We start from the raw sequence: 12,949 nt of genomic DNA, 5'->3' as shown, positions 1-12,949 counted from the left end.
AGCCACTCAGGTCAATAAATAGTTACTGAGCACCTACTATGTGCCATGTGCTACTTTGAGTGTTTGTGGTTCAGAGATGAATAAAATTGAAATCCTGGCTTTAAGGGGCTTATAATCTAATAGGAGAGACATAACCTTTCAATTACACAACATGTATGTCCTATGAGAGAGCCAGGCACAATTAGCTATGGGAATATGGAGGAGGAAAATTTTGCCCAGCTTGGGGTGTAGGGAAGACTCTGCATTTTAGGTCAAAGGAATGTATCATCAGATTGAACAATGGAGCCATTTCCAACCACTGAAATATCTCATCTTAGGACTCCCTATAACCTCTAGCTTAAACCCCTGTTCCTTTAAGAGATTATGCATCTTTTCCAATATTATAAGATTCAAAACCAGGTCTATCTCTCGGTAAAGCCCATGCTTTTTACCTCATCTACTGCTAACCTAGGCTTTCCCTTTCATATGCATTTAATTGATCTTTGGATTGCAGAGGGGCTACTAAAAACTGGAAAACTTATACTCCTTAAACAAGTTCTGAAATTGCTTCTTTATTTGTATTTTCAAGGGAATTGCTTTTACTATTCTTTATGTTAAAAAAAAGAAAAGGAAAGGAAAGAAAGCCCTCACTTCCTCAGACCTTAGTCATCAATGGCGATTGCTGCTTCAGACTGCAAATACAAACAGAGGCAATTCTTAAAAACTTGCTAACTGCCTGTCCCAAATACTGCTGGGCATTTATGGGTTCCTTGGGGATCATTGTTAAATCTTTTCTTTTTTAGAATATCTCCTAGTAGCCTTTCTCTCTCCTGGACCAAAACTCATAGTTTATTTCGAGGGAGTCTGACATTGCTTTGGGAAGAAAACATTAATATTCCTCTCTTCCAGCCTAGGCTAGTGGCTTTAGTGTTAATAAATAGCAAGACTAATTGTTAAAATCCTAAATCTGAACAACACTTTGACTATCTTACAAATATTCCACTTACTCTTATTTCCTGTTTCTAAAATATATAGCCACTTCGAAGAAAGCTGAGGAAAAGGAACATCAATGAATCCTGAGATAAGCAAGAAAACCTAGAGGATGTAAATTCCAATGACTTTTGCTCCTAGTTGTTGTGTAACAGGAATATATTTCTGAAAGTGAGTGGAATAGGGGACAAGAACCCTAACTTGGGAGGGTTGACACAGGATCTGAACTAATATCCACTCACACTCTTGTCTATCCAATTCTGCTTACTCTGTGACAGGAACCGTTCCTAATACTCATTCATCGTCATTACAAAATTGTGGTGTAGGTATATTGTATTATATTCAGTTAATAGATGAGAAAACTGGGCACAGAGCATTAGGTAATCTCTGACCTAGGGATCACACAACTAGAAACAGTCTTTTAAAATTCTGCATCTCCAAATAGATTTGTGATTGCATATTGCATTTCAGGTTTGATGTAACATATCCCCCAAACAAACAAAGCACAAAATTTTTTGAGAATTTCCTTCTTCAGGCCTTATTTTATTTGTAAGACATTTGCCCCCATTTTTCACAGACTCTTGGTCAGATTGAACTTAGAGCTGTAGGACTTCCTGGCTGATTGCAGATGGACTATGACTTATAAACCAAGGGGTGTCATGGTTTGTGATAATGCAGGATCCTTCCTGGTCTGATGATCAAGTTCTGGAGTCAGAAATCTATTTCCTTTCCTTGCACTAAGGCAAGTTTCTAGCAGTCACTACTGGGTTTAGCCCAGGCTTTGTAGAGAAGGTGGAGATACCTGCCAACCTCCTTCATTTTTTTTTTCCCATTTTCTCTCCTTCATTCTTTTTGACCTCTACACCTTCTATGAAAGGTCCTGCTGGCAGATATAATCTCTTGTCACCTTTAGAATTATGTCATTTTTGCAACATCAGTTTGACTTATATTGTGCAATGATCTCTCCAAGGCCATAAAGAACCTCTGGAGATTTGGTACCAAGAATCAGAGAGAGCAGAATATGATTGAATGTATTATTTTCCTTGATAATATCCATGTGAAGTAAGGACACATAAGTGTAATTGTAGGTTCTCTTACCAATTGGGAGACTGAGGGATGAAGAGGATAAGTGATGACCTAGGCAGTAACAGAACCAGAATCTAACTCTGCTGTGTTCAGGGCACTGTTTCATCTACTGTGATTTCTTTAACCAACACAAAGCATAGAGCTAAAAAATAATCCTGATGAATCCAATGCGTGGTGTCACAAACCAAAAGGCTTATGATCAATTATTCTCAACGATTTTGTTGAAAGAAATCCTAAAGCAGAAGAGATATATGAAACTCACTAAAAATAAAACTAAAGAACATATTAAACCAGTGTCTTCAATTTTCATCTCTAATTAATTGGCAGGATAAATTATCCTATCCTGAATAGGAGCCTCAAACTACTGAGCCTTGCAAACTAGGTCCCTTGGTGCTCCTCAAGCCCTCATTTGCATGACATACCACACTGAGGATTAGTTGCTATTTGGAGTTTAAAATCATTAACTGATTGCACATCTGTTATCTGTGCTGATGGGAGAGAATTCTACATACCTGTGTTCACCCACTACAAGAAGGACTTCTTCTGATGAAGTGATTCTGATTCCTACCTATGTAAGTAGCTTAGAAACGTTGAATTCTTGGGCGCCTGGGTGGCTCAGTTGTTAAGCACCTGCCTTCAGCTCAGGTCATAATCCCAGGGTCCTGGGATCGAGCCCTGCATCAGGCTCCCTGCTCCGCAGAAGCCTGCTTCTCCCTCTCCCACTTCCCCTGCTTGTGTTCCCTCTCTCGCTGTATCTCTCTCTGTCAAATAAATAAAACCTTTTTTTTAAAAAAAGAAAGAAACGTTGAATTCAATTTATTAGAACTTGTTTAAAATTTCACAGGCTAATGTTAAGATAGATAAAATACTTTTTCATATCAGAGAGTTCTTTAGAGTTTATAAACAATGTGTGTTCTCTTTAGAAATTGTGCAGCATGCACAACTGAAATCAGGCCATTCTCTACGCTTTTAATTATTTGTACTTTGAATTATTTTCTTGGGAACAGTTGACATGTAATTAAAAAGTTTAAGCTATTGATTTTACTGTCAATTTATTTAATTTTTGAAGGGAGGAGCCAGAAGTTACTCCTTCTCCAAGTAATGATTTGTTACAAAGAATGAATGAATTCTTCCCTTGGTTCAGACTCATAACTTGAAATCTCACTTACATTTCACAATAGGTGAACTTATCAAAAATGGAAGAGACACACTCTCAATAATTGTATAATACCTACTGTGACATAGCCTCCTTTGTCTTTGCGGGAACATTTAGCTTACATTCTTCTTCTTTTTCCTTAAACATACAGTCTATGTTAATTTCAAAAGGGCCCAGGCAGGCAAAACAGAGCTAGCAGAGAAGTGACTTTATGAGACCTTAAATCCCATGCTGCTTTGATTTCTGGAGCACATTTGATCCAGTACCAAAGGAAGTTGCACTAGGTTCCAAACTGTCATTCAGTTTCTCCTCTATATCTTTTTTTTTTTTTTTGGCTGGGACAGGTGGCCAGTTCCCAGAGAGAGGAAGAGTAGAAACCATAAATGAGTGCTGTCCTCAACCAAGGTGCTGAAGAACACCCCACAGCATTCTGCTACCAGGTGAATGGGCCTTGCCCCAGGACAGTCCATCCTTTGGACATTCAGTTGGCCATCTACCTGGCCTGTGCAGTAGGCATGCTGCTTACAGTCCTAGGAAATTTGTTTGTGGTGTTTGCTGTGTCCTACTTCAAAGCGTTTCACACTCCCACCAACCTCTTGCTGCTTTCCCTGGCCCTGGCTGACATGTTTCTGGGTCTGCTAGTGCTGTCCCTCAGCACCGTTCGCTCAGTAGAGAGCTGCTGGTACTCTGGAGACTTCCTCTGCTGCCTGCATACTTACTGGACACCCTCTTCTGCCTCACCTCCATCTTCCATCTCTGTTTCATTTCCATTGACCGCCACTGTGCCATCTGCGAGCCCCTGATCTATCCCTCCAAGTTTACAGTCAGGGTGGCCATCAGGTACATCTTGGCAGGGTGAGGGATCCCAGCGGCTTACACTGCCTTCTTCCTCTACACGGATGTGGTACAGAATGGGCTCAGTCAGTGGCTGGAAGAGATGCCTTGCGTGGGCAGTTGCCAACTGCTATTCAATAAGTTTTGGGGCTGGCTAAACTTTCCTATGTTCTTTTTCCCCTGCCTCATCATGATCAGCTTGTATGTGAAGATTTTTGTGGTTGCCACAAAGGCAGGCTCAGCAGATCATCACCTTGAGCAAAAACCTGGCCGGGGCTGCCAAACATGAAAGAAAAGCTGCCAAGACCCTGGGCATTGCTGTGGGCATTTACCTCTTGTGCTGGCTTCCCTTCACCATTGACACATTGGTTGACAGCCTCCTTAACTTCATCACACCACCACTGGTCTTCCACATCTTTATCTGGTTTGCTTACTTCAACTCAGCCTGCAACCCTATCATCTATGTCTTTTCCTACCGATGGTTCAGAAAGGCACTGAGACTCTGCCTGAGTCGGGAGATCTCATCTCGGACACACACTATTGATTTGTACCAAGAATGACTTCTTTAACGGTATGCAGGCAAGGCGTAGGTCCTTGCAGGAAGGATGGATGGTGCTGTGGCAGTGGGCTGTGTGGTGTTATGAGTTTGTGGACATGCTTTTTAGGGCACCATGGTTTAATTGGTTGAGAAAAAACAACTTCCTAATTCAAAAAGAAATAAAGCCCTCTCTTTATTCAATGTTTCTATAGTAGAATGTAGGAAAAGGAGAGAATGAAGTCAACAGATATTTCTTGGATAAGTTAAAATTCTGTGAAAATAATGGGCTCCTTATTTACTACCTCCTTGAGACAGAGGAGATACAGAGGTGGAGGGAAAAGAGCACGAGGTTAGGATTTCTGAATTCTCATCCTGGTTCTGCCATGTGGCAGTGCTGGGTGAGGCTATTTTGGCAATCTTCGCATTCCTTCCCATCTCACAGAGTTTCAGCTAGAAAATTAGGGTTTCGTATGGTTTGTCCTCTAAGGTCTCCTGAAGCTCAAATATTGTATAATTTAACTTTCAGAAATATTGCTTGTATCCTAATTTCACATCACTTTTCATAATCATAGTCAAGTGTTTGGACCGTTTCTTTTTCAACATGTTCCCTTTAGAATCCCTGTCTTCTTGGAACCCCACCACTAAACAGGATTGTAAGCCAGATTCATCCATTTCAATGATTACTGAGTAAATGTATTATATTCTTAAAGGAATATCTCTTCCCTTTCCTTTGATAATTGAAACTTGGAAATAGTGGATTATTTTGTAAAGTGATAATGATCCACATCTTACCATTGCAATATTTCTTCCTTTTAAAAAAAAATCCTGTAAGTTCGACCTACTATCTTTCCAGGGATACCAGTATATGATTTTCTTTGGAAAAACAAGTACTTATGCTGCATGCTTGTTCAGCATTGAACCAAGTGTTTCTTACAAGCTATTATTAGTATAGGTACTGACATCTTTTATGTACATTTTGCTTCTGTCTTCTTCCTAAATCTTTTCCAACAGGTCTCTAGTAGCTCCCACATTTCTTACTGAATATTTTCAAATTAATAATTGCTTATTTGGAAAACTTATTTTAAATTAATTTGAGGTCTCTGAAGTACAAATATATAGATAGATGTAACATAGATATAAACATAAACCAATCAATCTCCATAACCAAAGAAGTAATGTTTTAGTTTGTCATTGAAGTTAGCTGAAATGAATTTATTTCACTCCATTTCTTTCTTTCTGGCTAGAAAGATAACTCCTATTGACTCTATTGTTTTTCTTAATTAAAAATTATTTATCATAAACATATTTTTCAATGTACTTTTTTAATGCCTAATTTTTCTTTGGAAGTAATTATTCTCTTTTCTAATTAACTCAAGTATTATCACATATTTAAATGAAAAAAGAATTGTAAATTAAAATTCATCCAAATATATGTAATTTTGAGACATCAAGGAAACGGTGCCTTAGATATAGGAGTAAATATAATTTGCAAAGTATAAATCAGTCATTACTTTAAAAAACATAGTTTCTTCTGCCTAGAAATAAATCCACACCTCTTCCCAATCCACTGAACATGACACTTTATGTCCTAGAAGAACACTCAGCTCATCACAAGGTGGAACTCCACACAAGTTTTTTAAATGCATATTTAAACAATGTTAGACAGGTTTTTGTTGAAACAGGACTTCTCAAGAGTCTTTAATATGTCGTGTCTCGTGTTATTCTCCAAGAGCGGGATATAGTATGCAGTCATTCCAAAACATTGTTGATGCAGAAACTTCTTTTCCCTGGAGTACTTTATAGGATGATTGTAAAACCTCATTGGGGAAATGTTGGCTCAGAAGATGGAGAATTAGAGGCATCAAAGCCTGAGCAGAGGGGTAGAGGTAAGAATGTCTCCACTTTGAAGTGGAAGATGCCTGGGGAGGTGTAGGGAGAGGGAAAGGTGGAGGGGCTTGAATGGCAACCTCAGGAAGGTCAAAAGGGTGACTATTCTCTTTGTAGTTGTTTAGCTGTTTTATCTCCATATTTCCTGGACACTCTGTACACTTTCTCTGTTTCTTTGGTCATGCTATTCCTTCAGCCTGAAAATCCCTTTCCATCCTCTCCCTCCTGCAAAAACTCTTTTTAATCTCTTAAGACCCAGCTTAAAGCTACCTCTTTAATATGTCTCCCTGGTTTTCCAGTGAGATGCTAATCCTCAAACACATCCTTTATCGTTTAAACCTTTATGAATTCCAAGCCATAATTGTCAGTAAATCAGTTTTTTCTACAAGATTTTCTAAGGCTTTTGTTCTGTATTCCCGAACCCAGAACCCAGAACACTAAGTCTTCAAAGATATTAGTGAAATGGATCAGTGAATGAGTCAGTATAAGGATGAATGCCCATTGTCCTCCCATAATTGTATACCCTACATTTTTAAAAATAAACTTATTACTTTAGAATAGTTTTAAATTTACAGGAAAGTTACAAAGATAGTACAGAGAGTTCTTATACCCTGCACCCCATTTCTCTTATTATTAACATTTTGGATCAGTATCATACATTTCTAATGATCAATGAACCAACATTGATATATTATTATTAATGTATCAAGATAAAGTCCATACATTATTTGGATTTCCTCAGGTTTTCCCTACTGTCCTTCCTCTGTTACCGCTTCCCATTTAGGATGCTACATTTAGTGGTTATGTCTCTTTAGGCTCCTCTAGACCCTGACAGTTTCTTTTACTCCCCTTATCTTTGATGACCTTGATGGTTTTGAGGAGCCCTGGTCAGATATTTTGTAGGATAGTCCTCAATGAGGTTTTGGTTGATGTTTTTCTCCTGATTACACTGGGGTTATAGGGTTTTGGGGGAAAAAAGACCATAGAAATAACATGCCATTCTCATCACATCATGACAAGGGCACTCTGCTAACAACATGACTTGTCAGTGTTGAAGTTGACTTTAATCTAGCTGAGTTAGTGTCTGTCCTTTTAAAATTTTCCAGAGTTAACAACATCGCTTCTTGCCAGAGTTACAGATTCTTAAAGGTGGGATCCTATTACCTGTTTCTATGTAATCTAGCACTGATTTGGTACACTGTGGGCATGGGGTTCATGGTTCATAAGTGAAAAAAAAAAAGATGAATACGTGAGTGTTTTCATTGATGTATATTCCGCTTATCTCCTAAAACTAGCAAATTTGCTACTGAAATTAAGTTTTGTTACAAAAAAAGAAAGAACTAAAGACTGCTTTCACAAGAGAATCTCCCCCTATGAGAAAGTAATATCCAATGTGTTTGAACAGAATAGCATAGCATAGAGGGCTATCCATTGCAACCATTTACACAGTTTAAGTAGTAGTAGCAGTAGCAAGAAGAGCAGACAAATAATCATCTTATCATCATTTGGGGAAATACAACGCCTTTTGCTTCCTACCCTGGGGGAGGAAATAATTACACAGGATGAGAGTAATCTGTCTGGCAATCACAACAGCCCAGTCAGGATGATGTCTATGTTTGCAGAAGCCCCCCAACCCCCAAGAGATCTCTCCTGATTCTGAATCAGACAAGGTGTCTGTGTTACTCCACACGCAATTTATAGATAAATATTTCAAATCTCTCTCCTCAGACATTAAGCACAATACATTTAACTGCTACCCAAAAGGCTCCCTTGGGAAATTAAGCAAAGCGAAAGAAAGCAAGAACCTCACGAAAGCAATTCACAGGTGAAATTTTTGACAGGTTTTGAGAGAGTAAAAAACTTTGTAAGACAAGAGGAAAGGGGATTGAAGAACAAAGATGTTTTCAGGTGACATTCTAGAACAAAAGAAGAGTCAGTGAATTAAAAGAAATGAGGGAGGAAAGTATTTTTAGAAAGTGGGATATGCTGAGCTCTGAAGTAATTAGCAAATAAAAACTTAACATTTATTAGGAAATGCATGCTTTTGGAGAAGTGACAAGGAAGTACACATCTTAAAGTGACTGGAAAACCATTGATCTACCCTATTAAATTTGAAGAGTAATTTGTTTTCTCTTCATGAATAGTCCTATTTGATTTTTTAAAACTCATTTCATTTGGAAATTGTAAAAATTTCTTTATTCTTCAGTCCAATTGCTTACATTTGTTTGGAGAACAAATTCATGGTGGCTGAACTGTCCTTGAAAACCCAACCACTCACAATAACTTTGATGGCTTTCTTTCTTTTTTTTTTTTAAGATTTTATTTATTTATTTGTCAGAGAGAGAGACAGAACACAAGCAGGGGGAGAGGCAGGCAGAGGGAGAAGCAGGCTCCCCGCCGAGCAAGGAGCCCGATGTGGGACTCGATCCCAGGACCCTGGGATCATGACCTGAGCCGAAGGCAGCCGCTTAACCAACTGAGCTACCCAGGCATCCCTTTGATAGCTTTCTTGAACCATGGGTAAAATAAAGCATAAGTCAAAGGGTTCATGGCTGAATTAGAATAAGCACACCAACAGCAAATCTCATAAATATAGGCAGGCGTTATGAAGCCTATATAAGCATCTATTAATGAATCAATACTATATGGTAACCAGGAAATCATAAATACTACCACCGTGATGCCCAGGGTTTTAGCGGCTTTTCTCTCTCTCTTGGCCACTCTGGATTTGTAACTGTCTGATGACTATTCTCTTTTGCTTCCAGTATGTTCAGTCTTTTTAGCTTGTTGTCTTGCCACAAGAAAAATATTGTTATAGAGAATTATCATAATAAGGATAGGTATAAAGAAGGATAGAAAATCTATCAACACCCAGTTTTGATTTACAACTGACACCCTCCTACACAGTTGAGGGCACTAGATAATTCCTCCAACCCATCATCATAGACACCTGTGTAGAACACTGCACCGCTGTATACAAGGGGAAGGATCCAGAAGACGCTGACGCATACCCCTGACACAGACACCGTGAACTTGCTAGGAGAGACCAGAGGGTCAGTAACAGCAAGGTACCTGTCGATGGAGATGAAGCACAAGTGGAAGAGAGAAGAGTAACAAACAGCCACCTCGCAGCACGTGTGGAAGGTACAGAAACTTGGCCCAAAGTACCAGCAGTTCTCCACGGACCTGACCATGCTGAAGGGCATGACAGTCACCCCCACCAGGAAGTCAGCACCGGCCAGACAGGCCAGGAGAACATTGGTGGGAGAGGGCAGCTGTTGAAATGCAGGATGGAAATCACACCAGGAGGTTTCCAAACACAGCCAGCACAGCCCCAGAGCCAGTGTGTAGAGCATCAGCGGGGAGCCAGGCGAGCAGGGAGCTTTCAGGCAGGATCCGCTCACGTTCTGGTAGCAGAGCTGCTCGGCGGCAGTGGGGGACCAGTCGGTGCTCATGGTGCTGCCGCCAACAGCAGGTAAACATAGAGAAGTTCTGCCCTTGGTCAATCAAACCAAATAGAGCAGTTTCATATTTCCCAAAGGCAGAGAGAAGGTCGTTTACAGCTGCCTACCTTTGTTATAGTTATCAGATAATATCTCCGTGGCCTGTCACATATTCATATTAATTTTAATCTCTGAACATATGAAGTAATACATTCAATTTAAATGCTCAACAAATCTTAGCTATAATTCATTATTACCATTATTTTTCTTCTACTTTAGAATATACTGGGAAATAATTTTCTAAATCCAATCATTTAATTTCAAGTAAATCTTTTACAAATTTGCTAATGCCAAAGATTTCTTCTTGCCTTACAATTTATCAATAATCTTTTATTACCTGGTCTTGATAGAGGGATATTCCTCTTTGTCGAAGTTAGTGAGATGTGTGTGATTTGTTATTTATTGGTTACCTTTTATTACACCCACCCCAAGACTGAGGACTAATGACAAAATCCCCAGGAAGCACAGCCAAATCCCATACCCAGAATCATATAAAGTGGAATCTCTGTAGTATAAGGTGTGAACAGGGAGAATAAATTTATATTTAATTATCTCCACTTAAAATTTATATTTTGATGTAGCTTCCATACTAAAACCCACGTATGATTTAAAAAAGGAAAATGAGAAAATACTCTCACTTACAAACAAAAATCCTAAATAAACTCTTACAAACTAAACCCAGACAAATATAAAACGTTGATATACCATGATTAGAGTCTATGCCAAGAACGAAAGTTTGCTTTAAAGTTAGAAAATCAATTATTGTAACTCATCTTTGTAACAGATTAAAATTTTATAATCATCTGATGAAATAAAAAAATGCATTTGATAAATTTCAAAATTTATTCATTACTAAAAAGAAAAATTCTTGGGGCGCCTGGGTGGCTCAGATGGTTAAGCATCTGCCTTCGGCTCAGGTCATGATCTCAGGGTCCTGGGATCGAGTCCCGCATCGGGCTCCCTGCTCCTTGGGAGCCTGCTTCTCCCTCTGCCCCTCTTTCTCTCTGTCTCTCATGAATAAATAAATAAAATCTTTTAAAAAAATGCATTTGATAAATTTCAAAATTTATTCATTACTAAAAAGAAAAATTCTTAGCTAACTAAAAAAATAAGAGATCTCCTGTACCTATAGAGATCTGTACAAAAAGAGCCTATTACATAGGATATAGTCAATAGTGAAATTTGAGAGTATTCTCTTCAAGATGAGTAAAAAGGCATAGTTGCTTTAGTAAAAGATTCAGAGGACATAAGATGCCCATAGATCTGCCTGCAGTCCAATCCCATTATTTATATTTGTTTGTTTATTAAGCATCTATTTGTGCAAGGTCTTCAACATACAAGAATAAACACAAAATATCTTCTTCCCTTAGGGGGAGTTTCCGTGTTAGTGTGAGAGACAGACATAAAACAACATCACAATTCGCCATGCTTCAAGCTAACATTAACACATTTAAAAAGTGTTAAGTGAGAAATGACATCAACAAATAACATGACTGGGATAAATAAATAGAATTCACTGAGGGTATAAGTCTAGAGCCAGGTTTAGAAGGCTGAAGGGAAGGTGTTAAGGTCAAGAACAGGGAAAAGTTTCGAAATTGTGCACAGCTTTGTACATCCTAATAATCATTTTAGATTTTATCCTCTGATCTCAACTACCACAGAAGGCAATTTTCTTGATTTTCTGTAACTGACCTTTAATTCTCCCATGAGCCCCATGTCACGCGGTGCAATAAACATAAGTTCAGTCAATGTGGGGGTCCCACTCTCCTCTCCCAGGGTTGCATCTAAATTCCAGGGGGCTATGTAGTCTGCCTCGCTTCCACAGGAATAGATTGAGATTGTCTTTGCAGGTGTCTTTTAGAATGAAATGGCCATCTATCTCAGCATGGAAAAAAGGATGTTCACGCAACCCTGAACTCTGAATGACGTGCTTGCCAAACCCCCTCCAGACCATGCCCCTGACAGTCTCTCATAGGTGCTCCAGCCCATCCTTGTGGGGTTCAGTAGGGGACGTGCTGCTCTGCCTTCTTCAGATTTCACAGCCAGTGTACCCTCATCAGTCTCTCCTGTATCTCCAGGAAAACGTTCCACTTTTATTGAAATTAAGAGATTAACTGGGGATCTTAGTTCTATGTTTCAAGCCCCTTCCTCTCCGGTGTCCTCAGCTAAGACTCAGAGATTTGAGTTCTGTCAGAGTCCTCTCTCATGTTCTCCCTAGTTTTCTTTCCCTCCTTCCATCCCTCCGCTCCCCTTAGCCTCTGCTAATTACCCTGTGTCTGCCCAGGAAACTGGAAATGTTCTGAAGTTCTCTCTCAAACTCTGTCTCATCACAGATATTCAGAGGTTTCTGAACCCAACATAACTTCAGAGCATCTACCTTACACCTTTACGCCAATTTTCTTAGAGTTTGGGTCATAGCTCTTATCTTATGGCTTTTAGTAGTCTATGGTAAAATGCTTCTAAAACATGGCAGAAATTCTAGAAAGACCTGCAAGTGTCTTCGGTGAGTCACAGGGCACAGATTCAGGTGTGCGAAACGTGTTACTTTATTGTTAAGGCAACTGCCATTTTAACAGCAGCAAACAGCTTTGGAACACCTGCTCTATCTAGGTGTTTTACATGTAGTAAGTTCTTAAATAGTCACACACAGAAAACCGCCATGAAGTCTGTATGATTATTATCCCTATTTTACTGAAACACTGGAAGTTAACCACTTGCCCAGGGTTAACATCTAGTAAATGATGAACTGAGGATTGGCATCCAAGTAATTTAGCTCCAGATTTTGTGTGTTGCTCCTCTATGCTCTGCAACTATAAATAAACTTGATGTCTGCGCCATGCCCCTGACCTCCAGGTGATAGAACTTCCTTTCTGTCTGTCTGGGTTTTCTCTACCTCCCCCACTGAGTTAACCAGGCTCTGTGGATTAGAGATCTGCTCTGGGTGACCATCCACCCTCAATGAGAAGTCCTGTCCGG

The 12,949-nt window shown here is 39.3% G+C and overlaps 1 protein-coding gene and 1 pseudogene across 1 annotated transcript; one reads left to right on the top strand and one right to left on the bottom strand.

Annotated features, from left to right (window-relative positions):
- Positions 1 to 3,594: 3,594 nt before the first annotated feature.
- On the top strand, positions 3,595 to 4,605 carry TAAR5 (trace amine associated receptor 5). The gene is given in 3 exon segments (XM_045866095.1): positions 3,595 to 3,928; positions 3,931 to 4,274; positions 4,276 to 4,605. Coding segments are annotated over 3 exon segments (1,008 nt in total).
- A 4,080-nt stretch (positions 4,606 to 8,685) lies between these two features.
- Positions 8,686 to 9,925, bottom strand: LOC123837181 (trace amine-associated receptor 6-like; annotated as a pseudogene).
- Positions 9,926 to 12,949: the final 3,024 nt, after the last annotated feature.

This window comes from Mirounga angustirostris, unplaced genomic scaffold, assembly GCF_029215605.1.
Source record: "Mirounga angustirostris isolate CCGP_5_RB_7025 unplaced genomic scaffold, mMirAng1.0.hap1 SCAF_8, whole genome shotgun sequence".
NCBI classification, from domain to species: domain Eukaryota; kingdom Metazoa; phylum Chordata; class Mammalia; order Carnivora; family Phocidae; genus Mirounga; species Mirounga angustirostris.
This window is presented reverse-complemented; position numbering and strand designations above follow the sequence as displayed.